Source organism: Zosterops lateralis (genome assembly GCF_965231275.1).
Source record: "Zosterops lateralis genome assembly, chromosome: 14".
NCBI classification, from domain to species: Eukaryota; Metazoa; Chordata; class Aves; order Passeriformes; family Zosteropidae; genus Zosterops; species Zosterops lateralis.
Genome location: NC_139774.1, coordinates 8,001,277 through 8,024,916, shown reverse-complemented (window position 1 = coordinate 8,024,916; position 23,640 = coordinate 8,001,277). Strand labels below are relative to the sequence as shown.

Sequence of the window (23,640 nt, the reverse complement as noted above, 5' to 3'; positions counted from 1 at the left end):
AAGCTCCATCCCTCTCCAGTACAGGCTGCTCTGACACAGAGCCGTGCAGGCAGTGCCAGCTCCAGGGATACAGTGCCACCTACTGAGCGTCACCAGGGCTCCCACCACTGCAGAGGGGACACTGCCTGCCCTTCAGTCACTCCTGTCACTGACACACATCCTCTGCTGTCCTGGGAGCCGGGCTGGAAAGCCACGGGCACCTCTCAAACACCAACATTGCACTACAGCTACAACCACCTCTGCCTAAGCTTTTAGCCAATTATGGACAATGACTGAAAAGCAAGTGACATATAACAACATGCAAAACATTAGGTTTGCTCACATTTCTGCTGAAGAACTCCAACAAGTGCTATGTACTCACCAAAAGAGAACTTGGTTGCCCTTGTACCTCTCATAGCGGGCACTTGACGACATTATTCTGAGGGAAGAGAAGTTTAAATTCAATGTTAATCCCCAAGATCATAAGCCATTAATCACTCCATTTCAGTAGAATCACTTTCAGGCTCTAAGACCTCAATTTCAACTATTTTTTTTGTTCTAAACAAAGGATGTGCTTAACTGGAAAATTCAAATTATTATGGTGTTCTTCATTATCCACATAGATAACATAGAGCATGTTTTCCAAGTGTTTATATCACTCCCACACACTAGAATTACCCATAGCAATGGAACTGAAGGAACTAAAATACTTCCAAAGCACTTTTTTTGTGCTTTCTTGGCCTTGCATTTTATGGATTCTGAGACCATCTGAATGTCTGAAGCATTAAAAAGCTTTTATAATCTGGAGTTAGGGCACTGTCTACATAGTCCTTTGTAGGCAAATGGGAGTAAGCCCTGCCTTCCTTCTTAGAAGAGCTAATTAGTTTAGATTCTGTGCCACATTTTTGCAGTGACTTAACTCAGCAATAGATTTGGTCAATGCTCTGCCACTTCAAATCGAAGGCACACAAAAGCTCTGCTCATCTCCACAAAAAAGTCATGGATGCAAGTGCTAAAAAACACAAACTGAAGAGTACTTCACCTCAGCTGATGTTCCCTGAAATGTGATAGTATGTCCAGTCCATGAAGGAAAGAATAGATAGTATTCAAGTCCTAAAAAGAAAAAAAACCAAAATCATAAGCAATCTCATTCACATCTAATCACTCAGTGTTACTTTTGAGACTCTGCAGTAATTTACACAGAAGTGTACAAAGCCCAGATTAATAGACAGGTCAGGACATACACAGACTTGAAGAACCCTGTCTACACTTGAGCTGTGGAAGTGAAAAGAGTGAAGTGCAACTGATGCATAAACACCAACCTGAAAAAAAGAAATTATTAAAAATGTCCATGAAACTATTAATTATGTGAATGGATACAGCACAAGCAAGAAGCAGAATAAGACAAATAGAGGCAGGCCTGTTCACCCAAGGTCAAAAATTGATGAAACTTTCTAAGATCTCTTTAAAAAAGGATTTTTTCAAAACCACTGAAAACTTAAGCCACTACATAGGGTGCAGAGAACCACCAGAGTACCTTTTCATAGCAAAGGGGTTATATTTAGAGAGGAAAAACTCCTTCATGTCCACCCCAGACCTAGCAGGCAGGCCCACTACAAACTACACCATCCTACTGCCTCTCCTGCTCAGCCCAGTCCATGTCTGGAGGGAATATCAAAATGTACTCCAAAATACTCTTTGGCAAAGATGAAAACAATGAAGCTTTAGAGGTCTCCCACTCCTACTACCACTAGTCAGCAACACATCAGTGCCATCCACTAGCAACCACAGAAACAAAAATATTAAAACATGAAGATTATTTTGCTTTATAAACTGAACTTTACACAGAAGCTGTAATTAGGAGATACAGCTGTTTAAACTTCTCACCAGACAGAATCCTCTTCAGTCACAAAAATATCTGTGCTGATGGTGCAGACCACATGGCAGGGAACAGCTCACTAGGGCTATTCATCACTTAATTTACTGTCCTGAACAGGTGGGCTGTTAAGAGTCAAATACACACACAACAAAATCATTATACACCACAGGGCAGTCTCTCCAGCTTGGCCTTGAAAGGTATGTTCTGAATTTTCAAGTGCTGCATTTATCCAGTGTTTACATAAGATAAATCAATATGAATGCTGGCCTCAGAATTTACACTAGATTTACTTCAGAAAAGTTCCTTGGCTTCATAGTCCATGTTTAGAACTGATATGGACTGTTGTATCGAATGAAAGGTCAGACATAATTGCAGACCATGTAAAACCAATAAAACTCTGATTTTTTGTTTTTTAAATGTCATTACCAAATCCCATGAAAATTAAACAGAAGGCCTGAATTTGTAACACGTTTACAAAGCACTCATTTCACACAGTCCAATCTAATTTTAAACTGCCACAAACATGATTTTATTAGTGAAACCATCCAGGAGCACTAGCTATGGATAGACTCCAAACACACCACAGCCTGGCAGCCAAAGGGTCATTTCAGATAACCAACAGTTCCATTACTGAGCTTTCCCTGTTTCTGAGCAGGGAAACTTCTCTACTTCTCCACCTGAAAGTATCAGGCACAGGAATGCAGCAACTATATACTCGGACCACAAAGTGGCTTAGTTAGTAATATCTGACTCTCCTAGGCCAAAAGAAGGATACTCACAACTCCTGTAAAAGTTGGGCAGCCAGGAGAGAATCAGTATTTGGTATTAAAATTAAAGCTGAATTTTTCAAGCCTTTATAACTCATTGTGTCTATATAGGTTTTCCCTATATTTTCCAGTACTTTTTGACATAACTGGGACTAAGATATGACAGAACATCTTGAAAATGTTTTAACCAGTTCTGTAGTCATGAGTTACATAAAACTGTAAGCAGAACAAGAGCCTATGTTCCCCTTTTAATCACAAAGTTTTTAACTTCTGCATATGAAAAATGACCACATCCTGACTTGTAAATTATTCTCTACAACTCCCCAGAATGCAAACCCTTTGCAAGCTGACTCAGCCTGGACAGACTCCTGCACTCCACCTGCAGCACAGAGGACTGATGTACTGACCCACTGAGGAGCCTGATGAACAAACAGTTGGTAAAATAAAGAGAGGAACATTTGCTTAAAGGGATACATGTCTGGAAAGCATCCCCCAACTCCAACCTCATCTGTCAAGATGAGCAGCAGCAGAGGGAACAGCTGAGCACAGCACAGCAAAGGGAAGGCAAAGGTTCCTATTCCCTCACCCAGCAGAAGGCATTTAACTTACACTGCCACTATTACTGCTCTAATGTTGATAAATGTAATAAATTACATGATAAATGTAACTGACTACCCAGCCAGGTGACGCACCAACCATTTAAACACATTGCTACTCACACAGCAGTTTCTATAGGTGGTTTTAAAACAGGATCTGTAATGCTTTCCCTAAAAATACCTGACTTTTAAAGCAAACCCCTCTCCTAGTCATGCAGAGAAGGCAATTCTGGGTACCACTGAGCAAAAGAATTAACTCAGCAATCTTTTGGGAAGGGTTGTGACGTGCTTTTGTCTACTAGTACCTCAAATGTACCCACGTCCAATGTGTTTTCTGTATTTTGGTGAAAAAAAGCCTTTTATGCTTGTTTAAATAGATCCAACCAGGTATAATTCCTCCTCTCCCTCTCATGCCACGTCAGAGTCTAACACAGGAGGGTATAGTACATGTGGTGCATATATCCCAGTTTTTCCCAATAAAATGAAAATTACCTATCAGTCATAGTTTGTGAAGTTTTCTTCAACTTACAATACTTGCAACTCATTGCAGACTATGTGCTTAAAACAGCACTGAAATTACATCTGACATACTATATTTAGAGTCTCATTCTATATTTTTGCCGGCAAGTAACATCCATTAATCCGGGGGTGGCAAGACATGGGCAGGGGCTGTGGCCACCTCGTGGACAGAGGCTGAAGTCCAGCTGCACCACGCTCCCAAAAATCCTCCTCCAACAGAGCTGAGAACATTTGTTTCTCTAACTCAAAGTTTACAACGACTCCTAATAAGATTTTCAGTTTTATTTTTAGAAACAGTTTTTTTTCACCGCAGCAGTTATAAACAGTGGACAAGCACATAACCTCAGTACAAAGGGTAGTGAACAGTTTCACAGAGACTTTCCGATACTCACTACGAAAAGTGATGCCAAAGGGCAACGTTCAGCTTCGTATCAGCAGAACACAAAACATTTCCTGGAATTTTACAACCCCTTTCCATATCCTTCCTTATAATCTCTTTACTCATTTTTGTCAAAACCCAACCAAGACACAACTATTGGTGAAACAATTTCTTCACGTAGTCTAAACTGAAGAAAGATATCAGTATGATTTTATTTTGCAATCTCTTCTTCAGAGCTTTTCATCAGCTGAAACAATAGCAGAAACTGAAGCACAGGATCTACCTGCAAATGCTATGATCACAACAGATTCTTCAACCTCTGACAGAAAACAACCTTGACTAAGGTTATTTACAGAGAATGTAATAGAGAAAACTGCAGCTCCAGCAGCTCAAGGGAAGGTGGGAAACCGGGCAAACAGTAATCAGGCAGTTGTTAATCCTGTTAGAAAGGAGATTTTCTACACCATAGGGAGGAAACGTGAACACTGTGACTGCAGTGATCCTGCACCAAGCTGCCAGTGACAGATCATTCTTTGCCTCCAGCTCTCATAGCAGACATGTTTAAAAAAAGCAGAGGATATCTGTGTCTCCAAATTCTTCCCACGACAGAACCCACTGTATAAAACAGCCTGTGCCCCAGCAGCAGTGCAGAGACCACGGGATGGCTCTGTGGATGGCGCTGTTATCACAAAAGTGTGGTCACCAGCCACCTCAGCTTCCTCCAGCACCAGTTTTTATCATCTCCACTACACACACATTCTCCCAGCAAAAAGCTTAACCAGCTGCTAAACCAAAGGCGGTATAAAAATACAGAGATTTTAGTAACAATATCATGTTATATAAATATATACTCTTTTATGGTAACATCCTCATCCCAATATAGTAAAAGGGAGTCACCTGAATACCCAGACCACTTCTCATTTTCCCTGCCAGATGCTAACTCTACACCATAAGAGGGGAAAATAAAAGAAGCACCAACTAAAAACTCACTACACAAAAATAAATCCGCCAGCTAGCTACACCATTACCCATTTATCCCAAAACATTTCTTTGAAAATAATTTCCTCCTATTTTTTTTTTTTTTGCAAGGATGGTGAAATATTAGTTTCTTAATTGTTAAGATGTAACTTTTTAAAATAAAGAAGTAAGTACAGTCATCCAGAAAAATTATCAAGAGAATATAATCCAAACTCAAAGCTGCTGAGGAAGTGATGGTCACCTTTAAGTTTCATTATTGGCATCTTTTTTAAATATGACCAAGATCTAGATGCCTCTGAACAAGCACCACAGTGCAGCAACACCAATGATGAGCAAAATTTGCAAGCAGGTATTGTTTCCTTTTGCTTCACCCTCTTTTCACCCAATCTCTCACCTTTAATCCAAGAAGCATCTTTACAAAGCTTGGAATTAAGGCTCAAGTGGAACAACAGTGGTCTCGAACATGAAGTTCTGACCACAAAGTTTCCCAATCAACAACTCTAGCCAGCACAAGTGTAATCCACATGAGCTGCATCCAGATGCCTTAAGTCCACAACAAGGTCCATGACAAATCTTCCTGCAGTGTTAAAAGTGGGGTAAAAGACGTGAAGAGAAAAAAAAAAAAAAAAAGCTCTGAAACAAGGATGCAATGACTGTCAAAAACACAAACCAAAAAACTAATGCTTCACTCTATGTGACCCTAGCCAGGTGTTCCAGTAACATACCATTATTACTGTTATTATTATTATTATTAAACACTAAACAGGAAATCTGGTCTATTTCTAAGGAAAATTAATTGTTCCGAAATGACCTCATAGTTGCAAATTCTGATTAATCACACATAGAGACAACCTCAGCAATCACAATCAGGTATTAGGGATGCTGAGGAAGATATAAATCCCCAGGGACTCTTTTTAGCACTGCCTGTCATGTTATGTCCTTCATGCCAGCAGCAGAGTCAGCCCAGTTCCGCAACAGCTGCATCCAGCCCCGGCCATGGGACAGCTGCTCACTGCAGCAGGTCAGGACCCAGGGATGCTCCCACATCCAGACCAGTCTGGGCTTCCTAGACACCCTAGATCCACCCTGAACCTGAAACAAGAGGTCCCAAAGAAAGCAGACTGGCCAGTATTATTTAGTCAGTCCAGAGTTTTGCTCAGGGAATGAGAAAAGAGCAGAAACCTGCAGCAGAGCAGCAGCACTTCAAAGCTGCATGTAAAACCAGCTGTGTCAGCAAGTTCCAGACAGATTGCTCTCACATGCAAACCTGTCCCAAAGAGCTGCACAAAACCTGTCTCTCAATCCACCCCAAACACATTAAATTCCTGTTGCAAGAACAAATGCTTGGCTCACTCAGGGCTCCCCAAGCCCAGCCCACGCAGGCTGCCGAGCCACCCAGGACTCCCTGGGTCACACAAGAACCTGCTTCTACAAAAGCACAAAGGATGACTGATGGGATTTTGCATCCATTCCTTTTCTAAGCTAAGGCTTAGAAATGGATGCATATGGCAGGATGCATATTTTATATGTTTCACAGTGAACAAAATACTAGTATTTTCTGAAGATATGTTAGAGATCCAGCTGTATTACTAAGAATATACTTTAAAAGAAATAGACACACATTTCTGCCTTTGAACCAACAGTTAAACCACATGGCAGCAGCCTCCCAAGTTCCAATGGCATTCAAAAAGACTGTCAGGTACAAAATCCTCCAGGGAAGGGAGCTGCATGGTTGAAAGGTACCCTCCTGCTTGTATGCTGCTTAGCTTCTTCTCCCTTTTCTGAGCAGAAACAAGGCTGGAAACAAACTCCAGCAGAATCAAGCACTCACCTGGTATCAGGACAAGGACTTTAACAGCCTCTTGGACAGTGTCTGAATTTGTCTGTATTAAAGTTGTTATTTAAAGTGCCTAGATTTCAGTAAAGCAAACAGAGGTGATTCTCGGAGCACAGAGCACAAGCTGTGTGAGCTCTATGTGGGAGGCTCCCTCCAGCCCCATGCCATTACTTGCTCCTCAGTGATTCAGCAGGCTCCTTATACAGATTGAATGCAGCTTTTATTAGGAACCCTGTCAGGCTCAATAAAGACTTTGTCACCCCTGGAGGGGGGGGAATGGGGGGGTGTAGCAGAAGAGAGGAAATGTTACTCAGCACGGTTTATGGTTTTCATTGCTTCCCTTCCTGTTGCTTCATTGAAGGCTGGAATCCGCGCTGGTTCCTTTAGTTTCTGTTTAAGGCCAATTTAAAAATAGTACTCTCCCAAATTCTTTCCTGATACTGTAATACCAGAAATAAAAACACAGAAACATGCTGTAGTTCTCTGATCCATATTTTACACATTCAGATATCTACAGTGCAAATTCACCAACTTTAGGGATGCTGGTTCAAGAGGCCCACACTACACACTGTCGGCTACCCCCAAAACTTGTGGGAGGAGCAGAAAAATCCACTTTAACATGTGTAACAGAGCATACAGCTCCTAAACTAAAAGGAAGATGATGAGATGAACTGGAAAACAACTCCTCCATCTTAACTTATTTACTCTCCTTGTTCAGGGGCATAGACATTGGACTTCAATAAAAATGCAAGTGATGCAACACAACGTCAGCTCAGGGCTCTTCACTTAAAGTAACAATTCCCTTTAAAGTAGACTCCTATTTAGCTGGAGGCCACTAAAAAACAAAAATAAAAATTAAATACAAGCACTGAGACACTATTACGGAAGAGAAAGGATGGATTAGTCAGTCAGACAAATGAAAATGTTATGAATGAAGAACATTAAAGCACCTTGCAGAGAATGGCAGAGTTTAAGCAGCACTCCTAAGGAATGAAACCACATCATTCCATGCAGGAAACACCACTAATTCAAAAAGCCTAATTAAAGAACCTTTCACAGAACATAATAGCAAACTCCTGCATGATCTTACATCACTGCCTGAGCCTGCTCACAGTAACACTTGTATACAATAAACTGGTTCAACTACTTCAGAGCTATATTCCATTATTCAGAAAAAAATGGCATGTATTTCATAAAGAAGCTGAACCACTTCAAATGAGCAAGAACTTGAATTCTTTGATTTATGGTCGTTCAGATGTCCCCAAACTCCTGGAGCCCATGGCCATCAGACAACTGTGGATCACATTGTGACTATGATAGAGCACTCCTCTCTAAACGCTTAACTTCCCATTTACCTGCTCAAATGACAGAAATTGGTTTTTCCAAATGAGGAATTGTCAGTCTAGTTATTACAGTATCTTTATACAGGAGAAAAGAGATTAAAGGAGACTTCATTTCACTCTTGTAAATCCAGGAAGCAATTCCCATTGACAGCATCTGTTAATAACAGTATGGCCACAAACAGAAAACTAAAATCTGGCTCTTATTTTTGCAGATACTAAGTATCATTTGCACACTGGGATTTTTATCTTCTTATTTGTGAAAAAGTAATTAGTCCCTCAATGGGGTAAATAGTTTCCATGTATATTATTTTCCAATATTTCATTATAACATGCACATGGCTACAGGCACAGACTTGCACTTTTAACAATCAAACTATCCTGAAGAAAATTTATAAAAGCCAGATCTTTAAATACAGAGACTTGAGAGCCACTATTATAGCTTTCTGATGGACTGAAAATACCTCAATTCAGTGGCATACTTCTAAAAACAAAATAAAAGAACAGAAGTCTTTCAACATGAAAATATAACAAAAAGTTTCTCTACTCACCAATCACTCCCCACACCCAATCCAGATAAACACCTTCCACCTCAGAACCCTGGATTATGTTGATATAGGACTTTGGTAGAAAGAAAAACATTTAAAGGAATGAGGGAGGGTAAACTTTATATTATTTTTACTGCTGTTTCATCACAGAGTCAGCATTTTTGGAACCCTGACTTAGCCAGAGGAAAAAAACTTCCTTTGGAAAAGCTGATTTTGCAGTGAAATTGCACAGGCCCTGAACTGGAGAGACAGAACAACAGATGTCACTGCTTCAAAGTAAACAGCTCATGGAGAATTTTGAGTATCTGAAGCACTGTTCAACCCTTTTCACAGTTAAGAATAAAAGTACAGCTATGAAAAAGTGCTTTCAACTCAAACATTACCATTAAGTTCCCTGGCATACATTACTTAATTTTAAAACATCTTTCAGATTTATAAACCAATATTAGAAAAGCAAACTGCCTCAAAAACCCTGAGCTCCTGAAGCTCAACAGGATGGGAAGCACAGAATATACAAAATTATCCCCTATCAAAGAGCAAGGCTTTACACCAAACGTCGTAAAACCAGCCTCCTAACCCAGGCTCTTGAAAAATCATCTAAAATCCACCAAGAAAATGGGTGGCTTCCAGCTCAATCAACAGTCTGTTAGTCAAGCAGCCCACCACTTGTCAGAATTACCTACCTCCTTTCCAGAGGCCAAGCATCCATCAAATAGCAATATTTCAGGTAAAACCTTTTGGTCATAATTCCAAAAACATCAGCTCCTCTGACTGACAAAGAAACTTCCTGCTCTTTTCAGAGGAAAGTCTCAACATCTGAAATTTCTTTTTAAGAAAAGAAGGAATTGTGGTAGGAAAGGTCAGAACACTGAAACATTTAGGAAAAAAAAAAAAGATACATTCTTATTAAATAAAAAACCTGGGGATGAGGAGAGAGGAGTGGAGGATGAAATCCAAAGGTCAGTTCTATGCTTACCTGTCATGACAACTGGGGAGTGGGGCTGAATGCAGCTCAGACACATTAAACATCTGAGTTGTTACTTACACATGACTGTGCTCTTACTGCAGAAAATGCTCTAGTTCTTGCTCTCCTTCCTCCCTCCCTCCCTCTTGGACTAACAACTGCTGGTTCATATTTAACATATAAACACTCCATTATCAATGTTTTCATTGTGTTTTGCCCAATGTACTTTTGCAGCCAGTGAATGCTATAACTGAGCTCCTATACAGCTCAACAGGTATCTCACACAGAGAAGGACTGACAGACACAATAACAGCACTTTACTGTAGCTTTTCTCCATCATATTGATCATCAGAATCTCATACAAATGGATAAGAATGCTGTTATTTTTATAATGGCACATTTATGATTTTGCTGCGTGTAATTTCTTACTTCTTTGTGAATTCAAGCAAGCAAAGATCATGTCTGCCTGGAAATTAAGTCCTGCTAAATAAATAACAGTGAAGGCAAAGTGAGATTTTTACCAATATTGTAATTTAAATAACCCACTCAGTAGCTAAGTAAGGGAGAGGAATAAAGTTCTATTAACTGCCTAAAAATGTTTTGGTGCATCACTAAAACAGGAAGAGAATGATGAGATTGTAAATGGAGAATAAAATATCACACAAATGTAATGCTCTCCTGCAGTCTTTTTCAATAAAGCCACTGAAGGAAAAAAGAAAAAAATCAACCTCAACATACTTAATTCCTATAATAATGTCATTATGAACTATGAAGGAATTCCCATAGTGGACAGCAGTAATATGTTCACCAGTAATTCCTTCTGCATCCTGGTATTAGGATACCCAAGCACTAGCAAATAGAGTAACCTAAGAAAGTTATGTAGAGGAGGCAATATTTCTTAGACAGACTAAATTATCTGAATACAGACTTTCACAAACTTTACTAATACCTCAACTACTACAATATCCTCTCACATGTTGACAAAGGTTAACATGCCTGTGTTCATTGTGTCCATAAAATGGCAAACATACTTATATCCCTCATCAAAGAAAAAAAAAAAAAGATTATTCGGTAGCTCTTCACATCTTTTCACATAGCAAAGAATTAGCCAGATTTACCTCACTGCAACATTTGAATGTAAACCACCACAGCAGAACTCTGGGAATTGATGCTGTGCCGCTTTAACATCAACTTCTTTATTTCTCAGCAATACCTGTGCCATAAACCACAAAGAAGCTTACAGATCCAAACTGAGGAGTTACATAAATATATGCATATACACACTCATCTAGCTAGTTAACAGGTTTCAAGTTTGAAATCAAATTAAATAAATGTCAGAGGTGCAGATACCTGTGCACTTCCCTAGTCATTACATTGATCATTGATGCATAATGTTACAAAGAATAATTCTAATTAAGAAAATTAACAACCTCAACATTAGGAGGAACAACAAACAAGCATACCATTAAGGGACTGAATCAACCATAAGACAATTACGTTAGTCGGGAATTTCTAGCTCCAAATCCTGCAGCCTACCCACCAGGTACCCAGCTTCACAAAGTGCAACAAACTTCCTGGCTAACACAGAACTATAAACCAGATGCCAAGAACTGTCTCCTCCACCTCTACACTAAATCAAACAGGTACTAATTGATAACACGTGAGACACGGGCTCCTTCAGCTGGGTTGTAGTATATGAGATGACACGGAAACCTCTTCTCCAATGAGCCATTCAAGCCTTAGGCAGACCAAAAACTTCAGAGGTTATGATCAGCTTTGACTACAAAAATAAACAAGCCAGTTTTACCACCTTTCTCATTCCTAAGAAACCATGATCAACACAATTTGTAATGCACCATATACCAGAGATTCCTCCAACCTCTTGCTCTTCTAGTGTTAGCCAACCACAGCCTCTATGGAGGTACAACAAACCCACTTTTAAACAAATCAAGGGTCTCGCCTAAAAAGAAGACTTCTGTTTTAAGAGAGCAAGACTGCCATTATTTACTGAAGGTGAAAAAAAAAAATATCCACCCAACTAATACTAAACTTAACCTAGATCTGGTATTGTAGCTCAGACATCTTACATAATTACACTGAAAATTAAGACACCTCTGTTGTGTGTGTTTTCTTGAAAAGCTGTGCATTTAGTGTCTCAGCCTCTTACTCAGGCAGCTGAACCACTGCAGTACTTACTAAGTACACTCAGTCCAAGTGTTGGAAGGAATGGAAGACCTGCTATCTAAGGCTTCTCACTTTATTGCATTAGCATTCACAACCATGGAAGTTATGTAATTATATTTAATACAAAAATACATTTTAAAAACACATGCAACTGGAGTCTAACTAGAGCTTGGGAAAAATCAAAGCAATATTACTATTTGCCATACTAAACACTGAAGTCCATGACTCCAGATTTTACAGAGCCAGATTTGCTCCATTTGAGAGACCCTAACTAAACACAAGGGAAATTCTAGTTTTTCTTAAAAACACGGTTGTACTCAGCTCTGATAGGTTATGAAGCACCTGTTAACTACAGGTCTGCTATACTTCATAATCACCTTCTACCTAAAGTGAACAGAGGGGAAACAAAACACAAGAAAGTTTCTCTCTTGAGCTGTGGACTTCCCCAGGAAATGTACCCCAATGGCTCAGGAATTGGGCTGAAATGGTGGGGCAGGTATGTGGGATAAGAGACTTTGCATAATGATCACACCAGCTGGATGATACCCTTTAATCCCTGTACCAATTGTGCATCAGTTTGGAAGAGCCGGAACAAGAAGACTTTGACAAGCATCTTGGAAGTCACCTAGAATGGCAAATATAGAGGAGTTTGCTGAAGTAAGCCTTCCCATCCAACATAAGGGAAACAGTAAATGTGTTTGACAGAAGGTCAGCAGTCTGACATAGGACTGTCAGTTTCCTTCCTACTTTAAATGGGAAACAGGAACAGAAACTTCTTCTGCAACAGTTGGAAAGAACAATTTTATTCAGCCAAATCAACACAGCCTACTGGAGGCTGAACGTGATGCAAAGAACTCTAAAAATGTAGGATGAAGCAAATCAGATTTAAGTAAAATAACCTTTCCACAGTATCTAGTGGCCATTGACATGCACAACCCTTTGTGACAAGAGCATCACAAAGCTCCCAAAACTGAAGTGCAACAAAAACAGTCCCATCGCCTTTCAACACTAAACCCATGATACAGTTTACAAAGACTTCACTCCTCAGCTCCTTCAAATACAAACTGCCAAAGTGAAAAACATTACAAAAGCTCTGGAACTCTCTATAGGAATTCATCTTTGGCCAAAAGGCCAAACTGTATGTGCCTGCAATGCAACACACTACCACAAGATTCTTCCCTCCAGACCAACAGGACCATCATTTGAGGCTCATTAATGATCAGCCTTTGAAGGACAGACTGCTTAAATGCCAATGCCCTAATCAGGCACAAAAAGATTACAAAGAGAGAATCCCTTAAGGCAGTTATTTTTGTTCTATTAATCAAGAATTTGCTACACTCTTGACATGCTAAAAGCTAACCAATAATTAGCAGAGCAAAGGAACCTCGAGAAACCAGATGCAGAAAGCAAACTAATTTGTGCATGCTTCCCTGAACTCAGGGTATTTCCAAAATACTGCACTGAAATCCTCAAAAGAGGAAGAAGGGTGTATCACAGAACCATCAAACAAAGGAAAACCCTCTATATTTTAAGCCTGAAGGCATTGAAAGAAGAAGACCTCCAAGTTTTAAAAACAGCTTGTCAGGCAATACCAACATGAGCAGAGTTCTTTGACAGCAGTATCAGGCCCCTTAAAAGAAAAGGCATCAGAGCTCTGAACAGGCTTTATCAAGCTAATCTTAATACACTTCTCAATGAAAACTCATTTTTGCACATGCCTGGCAAAGAGTTTTGCACTTCCTTGCAAACTGGAAGTTCATCTGGAATGGCCCTGAGAAGTATGCAGCTTCTTTGCCAGTGACAAGACCACTACAAGCCACCTTTTGATGCCAAGGGACTCATTTCCATCTGAAGACTGGCAGCTTTTTGCACTCTTGGGATGGCAGCATCAGCCACTAGGCACCAGGGTTATCAGAGGGCCATGGAGCAAAGAGCAGCAGTGTGTGACCAGTGCAAGCAGCAGCACAGCAGGGATGTCACACAGCTGCTTACAGGTGTTTGGCTCCCTCCCTTCTGGGCCTCAGAAGCAGGGCTGCCACAAGTGGACAAAAGCTGGGCACAGGCACCTCACTTTCATCTCACAGCACACATTAGCACAAGTTCCCTCAGGCCACTCTCTTACTATTTGTTTTCACTGCAGACAGATATCCAGCTCTCCTTGCACAATGTGACACAAGAAATGGTTTTGTGAAAATAAACGTTACAGAAAAACTCCTCTCTGAAGCTTATACAAAATAAGTTTGGGTATAACACTTGAAGAGATTTTCTTTTGAAAATCTTTTTTTTTTACAGTTATCTTTTTATTCACTGCAATGTTTTGCAGCTTTAATATTGTTTCTATGAGAAATTTAACACCTACACATCTTGACTGCTTCTCCTCCACCCTTTGCATTTTTGGAGAACAAAAGCAGAAAAGAAATGTTGTTTTTTTCCATTTGGCAACTTTTCTGAATGCCAAATGTACTTGCAGTTCTCTCCCACCTCCTTCCACACCCTTTTCTGGCCCTTTTTCACTATTCTAGTATCTCCCAGAAGCTCCTATTGCAAGGTCAGTAACAAGGAACTAGGCTCATATTCTAGGTCAGATTAAGCATTGTAAAACACACCTTTACTACCTAACCAGTGTCTGAATTAAGTTTTTTAAATTCAGATATCACAGTAAGAAATACATTGGTAGAAAAATATTACATTACATATTTAAACTTTAATTCATAAGTGAAAACTTTTCAATTATCACTCCACAGACAAAACAAAGTGCATGACCCCACTTCATGGGAAAAGTATATACTAAAGGGTGAGTTCCAATAAAAAAATCCAAGATTTCACCATAATTTCTGGTTTTACTCTCAGGGCTTTTCCAGCTGTCACTAAAATGAAAAAACAGTTTTTCAGGAACAATAGAAGAAAGGACAGGAAAAGTAATCTTGGAGCAATTAACATTTCACGTGGTCCTTGGAAGATCACTGGGACCAGCTACCCTAATACACACTAACTCCACTTGCTCCTCTAATAGAATTTATATGAAGCAGAAGTCATATTACCTGCCGGAAAGAACCAAACCAATCTTTTCTGGTAAAGTTACAGGTATGAGATTACCTGTCCCCAGCTCCCCGTGTTTGCAATCTGGGGAACACAGAGGGAACACTGCAGGCACCACCTGCCTGCTGGCACCAGCTGCAGCCCGCAAGGTCCCCACAGCTGTTCTGGGGCACTGAGTGTCTTCTGTGACAGCAGTGGCCAGAAATTTGAGTCTTTTTTCAGCCCTCTACAAGCTAAATTTACCACCACCCTACCATCACAGTTCAGAGAATTAAGCCTTGAAATATCTGATCAACACTAATGTATGACCTAGTCTGCACAATCACATCTGCTGAGCCCTAAATCCTGTATTTATTATGAAGATTATCATTAAACAAGCTGCTGTGATCTCTGGTTTTTATTTACAGTTACTCTGGCCAATAGCTTGAAAAATATCTCAAAATACTACATGTGTAAGTTTCCACTATGCTCTGAACCAGACAATGAAAACAATGAGTTTGTTTTACAATCACCTCTCCAACACAAAAGCCTTGTTGGCAACACTATCATCGGTCCAGAAAACCCCAGAACCACTGAGTAAACCTTCTACAGACCTCCTTGGAACAAAATATAAATAAAAAGAACAGAAAGGATGTGCTGCCCTCTCAGGACATCCTAACATCCCCCTGAAAGCTTAAACAGAGACAGGGGCTGCACACCAAACTCCCCAAGGCAGGGGACACATGACAGCAGAGGTATCACACACCAAACTTTCTGAATGAGATCGAGGAAAAGGGATAGAGATTTTGAAGAATACTTTGTGCTTTGAGAATAACTTCACAGGCAGATTAGGAACTTGATGTATTCTAGAAATACTTGGTTAAATATTCTTACCTACACTCACACTAGATTCTCAAATTGTTTCAACCAACCAGCACTGAATCAAAAGGCACAATGCTAATAAAATCTGTGCTTGAGAATCACTCTGTATTAGGACTGTAACAGCAGGAGAAGCTTAAAAAAAGCAAACAAAAAAGCAGTAAGAAGATATCAGGCCACACCTGGACAACAGGGTTTTCAGACAAGGTCGTTTCTAAATACACCAGATTCCAGACAAATTAAAGAATGACATGAAGTTCTTCTCCTTGGTAACAAGTGACAGGACAAGAGGAAATGTCCTCAAGCTGCACCAGAGGGTGTTTAGCTTGGATATCAGGAAAACTTCTTTTCATGGAAAGGGCTATCAAGCATTGGACAGACTGCTCAGGATGTGGAAGAGTCACCAGCCCTGGAAGTGTTCAAAACAACCGTGTGGATAAGGCACTCAAGGACATGGACTAATGGTGAACTGGTGGTGCCAGGCTGACAGCTGGACTTGATCCTGGAGGTCTTTTTGAACCCTAATGATCCTGTGATTTTGTGAAAGTTCTCAAGAGCATTTCCTTTAGGCTGAGGCTCGCTCTCCCAAAGGGAAGACAGTGATGTCTGCCATCACTGATGAAGGAAAGTTCCTCCCTCAGGTCTGAGAGCAGAATTCCTGCAGGCACCCTCTGACCTATCTGGCAGAACCACCAACACACACAGACCATGATCATCTTCCTCCTCCTCATACAAGAGTCATACATATACACTTAGAATACAATTTCCTTTCAAATCCTTATTGTACAAGTATTTTGGAGAAAAGATAGCTAAAAATTATATACAAAAGGTGTGCAGCAGGCACCCACACATCAACAGGCACACAGACCAGTCACAGAAAGCAAGAGACGCTGACACACAAAGTACAAAGCCAAAATGTTTTGTTACCACTTTTGGTGGGGCCCTACTTTCTTCAGATGAACCCCAAACTACAGAGGCAAGTTAGATTAGGCAACAGCTTCTGACTTCTTTGTGTAACTACTCATAATAGATACTGCATAACCATTACACTTCAGTAGGAACATTGAGATTCAACAATTGTACCAAGACTTAGACACGAGAAATACTGGAAGCCACCAACTCATCAGTCCCACTCATTCTTGGGGTGGTCCTGTGCAGGGACAAGAATTGGGTTTAATGATCCTTGTGGATCCCTTTTAACTCAGGATGTTTTTTGATTCTAATACAATTCCTCAAACTCAGGAAGGTTAACTTATAGCTCCTTCCCAGCTAGACTCACATTTCCTCATGTAAACTGGATTAGCACTGGGAATAGGTGCACCACATTTGAAAAGGCTGAGCCAGTGCTTTAAAATATCCACTCACTTGTATCCCATAACAGAACCACATTCCTGCTCACCGCTTCATTTCAATGAATCAGAATTGGAAATTACATGCAGGAGACAAACAAGAATGGTGGAACAGCTTTTTACCTTGTCATGTGTAACTCAGTGACTCACAACTACACACAAACCCTCAATGTTCTACAAACAATGCCAATACACATGAGCCATTGTCCATAGTTTATTAGTGCACTTTAATTTCATCTTCTCTTTAATGCATCCATGTTCTGGTGAGCAGACTTTACACTGGATGAAGGAATTTTCATTAGTCATGGCCCAAGAGCAGAGTGAAACATGTAGGAATAAAGGGCCAGTGTAAGTAACTTAAAATAACCCTTCTAATTCTGTGCAGAGAACAAAACAGCATCACTTGTCACAGACAAAAAAAACCATCTGTACACTTTTGCTCTTAGAGGGTGAGGCACTGGAACATGGATGACCCATCCCTAGAAGAGTTCAAGGCCAGGTTGGACAGGGCTTGGACCAACCTGGTCTAGTGGAAAGTGTCCCTGCCCATGGCAGGGGCCTGAAAAAGGATGGTCTTTAAGACCCCTCCAAATCATTCTGTGATTCTGTGATGAAGAGGTGAGAGACTCCACTACACAAGGTATCAGTATCAGCACAAGGAGAGGCTAAAGCCTGCCAGCTTTCTTCGCAGAGGGTGCCAAGATGTTTGACTTAGAGACACAGACACAGCTCTGAGTGACCACTTCAAACAAAAAGCCCAGAGTCTGCCCATACCAGGGAAAGCAGCAGTCCCAAGGACCCTTCATAGACCCATGTTTAAAGAAGGTATTTCAGAAATCAACATCACCCCAACCAGATTTAACAACACTGCTCCAAGCCAGTAACAGGGATACCTACAGAAGCAATGCCCATGATTTTACACTGCAGTGATGGAAGCACCAAATACTCATTTAAGCAAAGAAGAAGCCCTGACCATCCCTCAGCTGCCACAGGGAGCAGATACCACAAAGTCACAGCTTTAGACAGAACAACTCTATGTGTGTTCCACCTACACTAGGTGATAAACAATGAATGTTCAGTCTAATTTACTTCTCAAAGTTTTTATTAAAAGTTTACTTTCTTTGGGATTTTGTTTTTTGCTGGTTTCGTTTTGATTTCCTTTTTTTTTTAACCAGCTGTGGTTCACAATGATCTTCCAAAAATAATTAACAAATTATATACACCTACTCCAAGGCAATTTAAACATCACAATGTTTCCCTGTCTCCATCATAGTTTGTTTTAATTCTTTCACTCCTGCCCAGATTTTCCTTTCCAGAACAGTGCTCAACATCCTTACCCACAAAACAAGTTAATATGAATACAGACTCTAAAAATCAAAAAAACTCACCCATCCCAAAACATTCATGTTAATTTTCTCTATTTGTTTGATATTACATTTTTTTGAACAAGGAAACTTCATTAGACACACTTTAAATTTAAGAATAATCAATAGTCACTTCAGTAAAACCAGTAAATGTAGTTGAAGCTAAAACAGTGCCCTGAAACTTGATTTATTTCATTGGAACCACAAATCCCTATTAGACTGAAGTCAACAGGCTTTACTGTTAAGAAAGCTGGAAAAAAAAAATCTTTATTTGTGAGAACTACAGGCAAAGTTTCCTTGCAGGTATTCCAACCAGACAAGAGCTGCAGTACAGCCAAACCAGATCCCTCCTCTGTGAACAAGGTACCTTGTCCAAGGCTTAACACACTCTTATTTGTGTCTCTGAGACATAAATAATCAAAAGACTTATATGAGCAACATCTTCAGGCTTGCTGATTAAAGCATAACAACAAACTCAAAAAAAGTGTTCAAAAACAGGCAAAAAACACTCCTAAGACAGATACTGATGTCCATATAGCTGAATATTTACATATACTAACATTTGTTGAAACTAGTAAATGTTCCAATATTGTATTTTAGTTCATTTGAAACAGATGGATTTTATTTTTTATGTTCAACTAATTTAGGGCTGATTTCAGCTTCAGAAAGTGTGTTGTACTTAAGGTTCCAAATAATGATAATTTGAATTATTTGAATATTGATATATGTCAGGTTGTTGAGCACCTCTAGCCAAGAATTCGACTTCATGCCACAAGCAGGGAACCCTGTCCATGTGGCAATGAAAACATAAAATAACCAAACACCACTGATTTTTAAGTAAGACTTTTTGAATTCAAAGTCAATCCTGTGATCAGTCACAGATTAGAGATGCTAACTGAGGTTAATTTCAATTATTCAGAAAATAGATTTGACCCTGCCCAATCTTGGGGAGGGGGACACCACATTTTACCTCTGTACTGGTTTCCCAGGGATATTTAGGAAGACTGAACCACTACTGCCAACGTGCACTAATTGCTATTTATCTCAACTTTTGGAATAAAAGATAAAATATATCTGTCAAAGAGTATCATTCTTGATCACCTTATAAAACAAAGTACAAACACAAAGTTTATAAAAATGAATTATCAAGCATCATAATACAAGAGCTTGCCTTTTTTTATTACAGGAAAACTTATTATTACCTAAAAAGTTATTGAGAGACTTAAAAAGTCTAATTGAGCTGAAGACTCATGACACTCCACTGTGTTAAGAAACAAAGAAAGAGACAACCACCCACCTAAAGCACAAGACAAAATAGAGGAAAATCTAAGCACTAAAACCTTCCTAACTCATCAAGCTGGCAGCTAAAGAGTTGCTGTTTTCCCAAAGCTTTGAGGCTTGTTGGACAATCCTCCAGAACTGTCAACGCTGTATTTACCATGAGCTTAAATACATTAATTTAATGAGCAGCAGGGAAAAAAAATGTGGCTTTGTTTTACCTTCAACTAAAAGCTCTGTAGCAAGGAAGCACAGGAGGAAGAGAGAAGGTTTATGACTGTTTCATTAAAAGGAATAAGAATTTCAACTTCATTAACACAGAAACTATAGTCTGCCTGTGAACAAGACTCAATCTTAAGAGCTGTCAGGCAACACTATGACACTCAATGTGCCATTCCTCATGTACCTCTGTTCTGAACTTTGGTTTTAGTAGGTGGCTATAAAAAAGCTTTACAACACATTTTATTTAAAGAGACAAACCTAATATTTAATGAAACATCACAAGTCTAGGTTTTTCCTAGCCCTGGCAAGATGCTGATGGAACGTGATGTCAATGAAATTCATGCACTCCCAAGTCTTTCCCTAAAATTGCAGTTACTCAACGTTTTTGTCCATGAAACAGTTTTTCTGCGCTTGACTTTTCAATCAAACTAAACATAAATAAAACTGTAGCTGTTGCTTTTACAAAACTACTTATAAATTTATCATATTACAAGGTTTTATGTTTTTCTAACTGTAGAAGATAGTTGTTGCCTTATGAGCACAGAAAGGCAACCTGCACAGGGCACACAAGGACCCAGGAAAGAATTCATTGGCAGTAAATTGCAGGCACGTCAGTACGTGCTCCTATCACTTTGGTTATCACCAGCGATAACGAATTTTTCCACTTTAAAGGTCTTTTCCAGCTTCCCAGCACAGTCACACAGCAAGATCAGCCCAAGTCTCTGCACGGTGAGGGGTGAAAGTTATTTAGCACTGGTCACTGCATCTTTGATCAAGGCTTCAGGAGGTTCTCTGGCAAAGACAACAAAGCAGAAAGACACAGAACAACCTCAAGAATTTTACAACAGTTGGCTGCTGCTCATCTTCAGTTTGAGCTCCAGAACTGTTAACTGCATGATAAAGTCTTACAAAGTGCCACCTACAGAAGAATAGATCACCAAAAATTGGGAATGAAAGTGTAAGACAGAGGTTAGGTAGTAGAAACTCATGGCAGGAGTCAGGTGTCCATCTCTGTCCCTGTTTTAGAGGCTCACATACTAACAGTAAGGTGTTTTTATTAAATAGAAGCCAGCACCTGCAACTCCATTTAACACAAATTTATTTTGGCTTTACAGTAACTGCAAGCATGCCCACTTTACTGGTGACTTTACAATTCTAATTACTTTCAATGGGTATCCAACCAACACCCCTGACACAGTTACATTCCTAAAGCTCACCTAAGATTCTAGAAACAACAGATTTCTACAATGCTTAATCCCATTTCACCTACTGAGTTTACAGAAAATTATTAAAAGGATGAAAAAACCCACTTCAAAATACCAGTTATTTCTGGAAACAAGAAGCAGATGTTCTCCTCTGTTTGGCTCAGCTGTGCTACAGTACAAGAGTGCCTTTGTTATGCTGTCAGCAATAATTTATTTTATTTATTACAGCTATTTCATAATGCCTATCAATGTACTATTTGTGCATGATTTACATTCATGCAGATCTATTTCTCTAGATCTAAGACATCAAGAAGCATCACACACAGGCTCCAAATAGCAGACACTGTCATGACACAATTCTGCAAATTAGTTTTTTTTCCTCTTTCCACTGTATTAATAAAAAGGGAACAGGAAGAGAAGAAGGAATTAGTATTGCCAAATGAAGTCGAATTAACATTAATCAAGAATTACTGCAAGAAGACAAAGTTAGGAAAATACAAGAGCTCAGAGTATAAAAATAAATTCCAACTCTTTGAAGTGAAATAAAAGCAAAGCTTTCTGAACCACGAAAGTAAACACTGTCTAGAACAAAGTCATGAAGAACTAAAAAGATACTATATTGGGAAAAGGTTCCATTAAAAATGGAAGAGAGCATTCACAGGAGGGGAGAAGAGAAGACAAAGAAAAAGGAGCACAATCATTTGCTGTTGGCCCTATCAACTACTGAGTCCTTATCTGTGGCAGCACGAACAACTCCCCTAAAGACCAACATCAGAGCCTTTGTATGGATCTGATAAGGAATTCTGGGCCTCAAAAAAAAAATCTTTAATGAGAGCACACACATGGTGGTATAAGCATTCATCCTTCCCTCCTACTGCTTCGAACTAAAGATTTTCTCCTATTAAAATACTCTCAAATTGCTAATTTAATATCCCCACCTGTGACAAGAAACAGCTAAAACACTGCACAGTAAATCCCATACTCCCAAGCAAAAACTGGAGGATCTGCATGTATAAACACTCACAGATTTACCACCATACAGACACCTGCATAACCCTGGGAGAAAAATGCAGACACTAAAATATTAAAGAAATGTACAAAATCCTATTGCTTAAGTATAGGTGTGATTATTTTTTTTAACTGATTAAGCATCCAACTGATGCCAGTTTCCTCCCTCTGACAAGACAGAAGGGATGATTTGTTAGGATAATCTGTTATCAAAACTAATACCTGAGAGAAACCTCACAAATTCTGCACTTTGAGGCCACACCTGAGAGACAGGCACACAGGTTTATTTCCAGTGTCAGCACAGGGGGACACGCCATCAGGGAACCAGCAAGGTACAAGTTTGGCTAAATGGGACTCACTCCAATCCTGGAGCAGCATCTGCTACATCCACAGGCATCAGTCCACTAGGAAACATCCCAGAACTCTTTCCACATGACAAGTCACTTGCGTCACATATGAACAATGTGTACCTCCAATGATCCACCAAAGGAGAGGAAAAGAAGCAAAATATTTGCCAGCCTTTGGTAGTTCCAAAAATGATTCTAAACAGAGCAATGCAACAGCAATTACATAAAAATGTATGCACTGTTAAATTTTTGCTACAATCCCTCCAAATTCATCAAAATAATTCCCTCTGGCAAAATAAATTGAAGACTATAACATATGAAGTATCCGAGCAACAACAACTAAAAAAAAAAAATCAAGTGTGTACATGCCTAATATGCATAACTTATACACTTTAACAATTAACAAACATTGGAATGTTACCACAACACTGAAAACTTGCCCTAACACAGATTTTTCCAAATATTTCCAAGAAATATTTGTAGTATCAAGAACTAAAACACTTACTTGAGCAACACACTGAGACAAATTTCAAAATATGTAAATTTTTTTAATACCTCCCTGCTTAGTTTTGTGGTTCTTAGATATTAAAATATTTTGTCAAGAAAAAGACCTACAATCAAAATCATATGGATAATTGTACCACTTGTAAGCAAAAATCTGGCATGTGGAGTGTTTATCTGTATTTTTCCACAGGCTGCAGAGATGACAGGAACGAAGCACCAGACCATGCTACTAATCAGCACAGCCCCAACCCTGTAATTTGTAATAAATACCCAGGTAAATTGCTCATATAAACTGCAGGATCAGAAATAGAGATGGGGACAGAAAGGGACTAAAAAAGATTGAAATTCTTGTGGATGAGCAGCTTTAGCTTATCATAAAATCCCATCATGGCTCGGGGAATTGGAGGGGGTTTCTGCACAAAAACACAGTCAAAGTGCACAGGCAGCCCCGTGCAGCTGATTTTGTGTGGGAGGAATTGATGATACCTTCCCACCA

At 39.5% G+C, this 23,640-nt stretch overlaps 1 protein-coding gene across 6 annotated transcripts in view; it reads right to left on the bottom strand.

Moving 5' to 3' along the window:
- The window catches only part of RAPGEF6 (Rap guanine nucleotide exchange factor 6), a 116,566-nt gene that overhangs the window by 90,593 nt on the left and 2,333 nt on the right, over positions 1 to 23,640 (bottom strand). For 5 of the 6 annotated variants that reach the window (XM_083871863.1, XM_083871868.1, XM_083871865.1 and 2 more), the window contains exons 2-3: positions 1,022 to 1,092; positions 362 to 418 (exon numbers count right to left, since the gene is read on the bottom strand). In XM_083871863.1, coding sequence (XP_083727989.1) covers positions 362 to 418; positions 1,022 to 1,092 — 128 coding nt within the window. Of the gene's footprint in view, positions 1 to 361; positions 419 to 1,021; positions 1,093 to 8,825; positions 8,877 to 23,640 lie in introns of those variants that run through there. The other variant, XM_083871867.1, reaches the window with a different exon arrangement.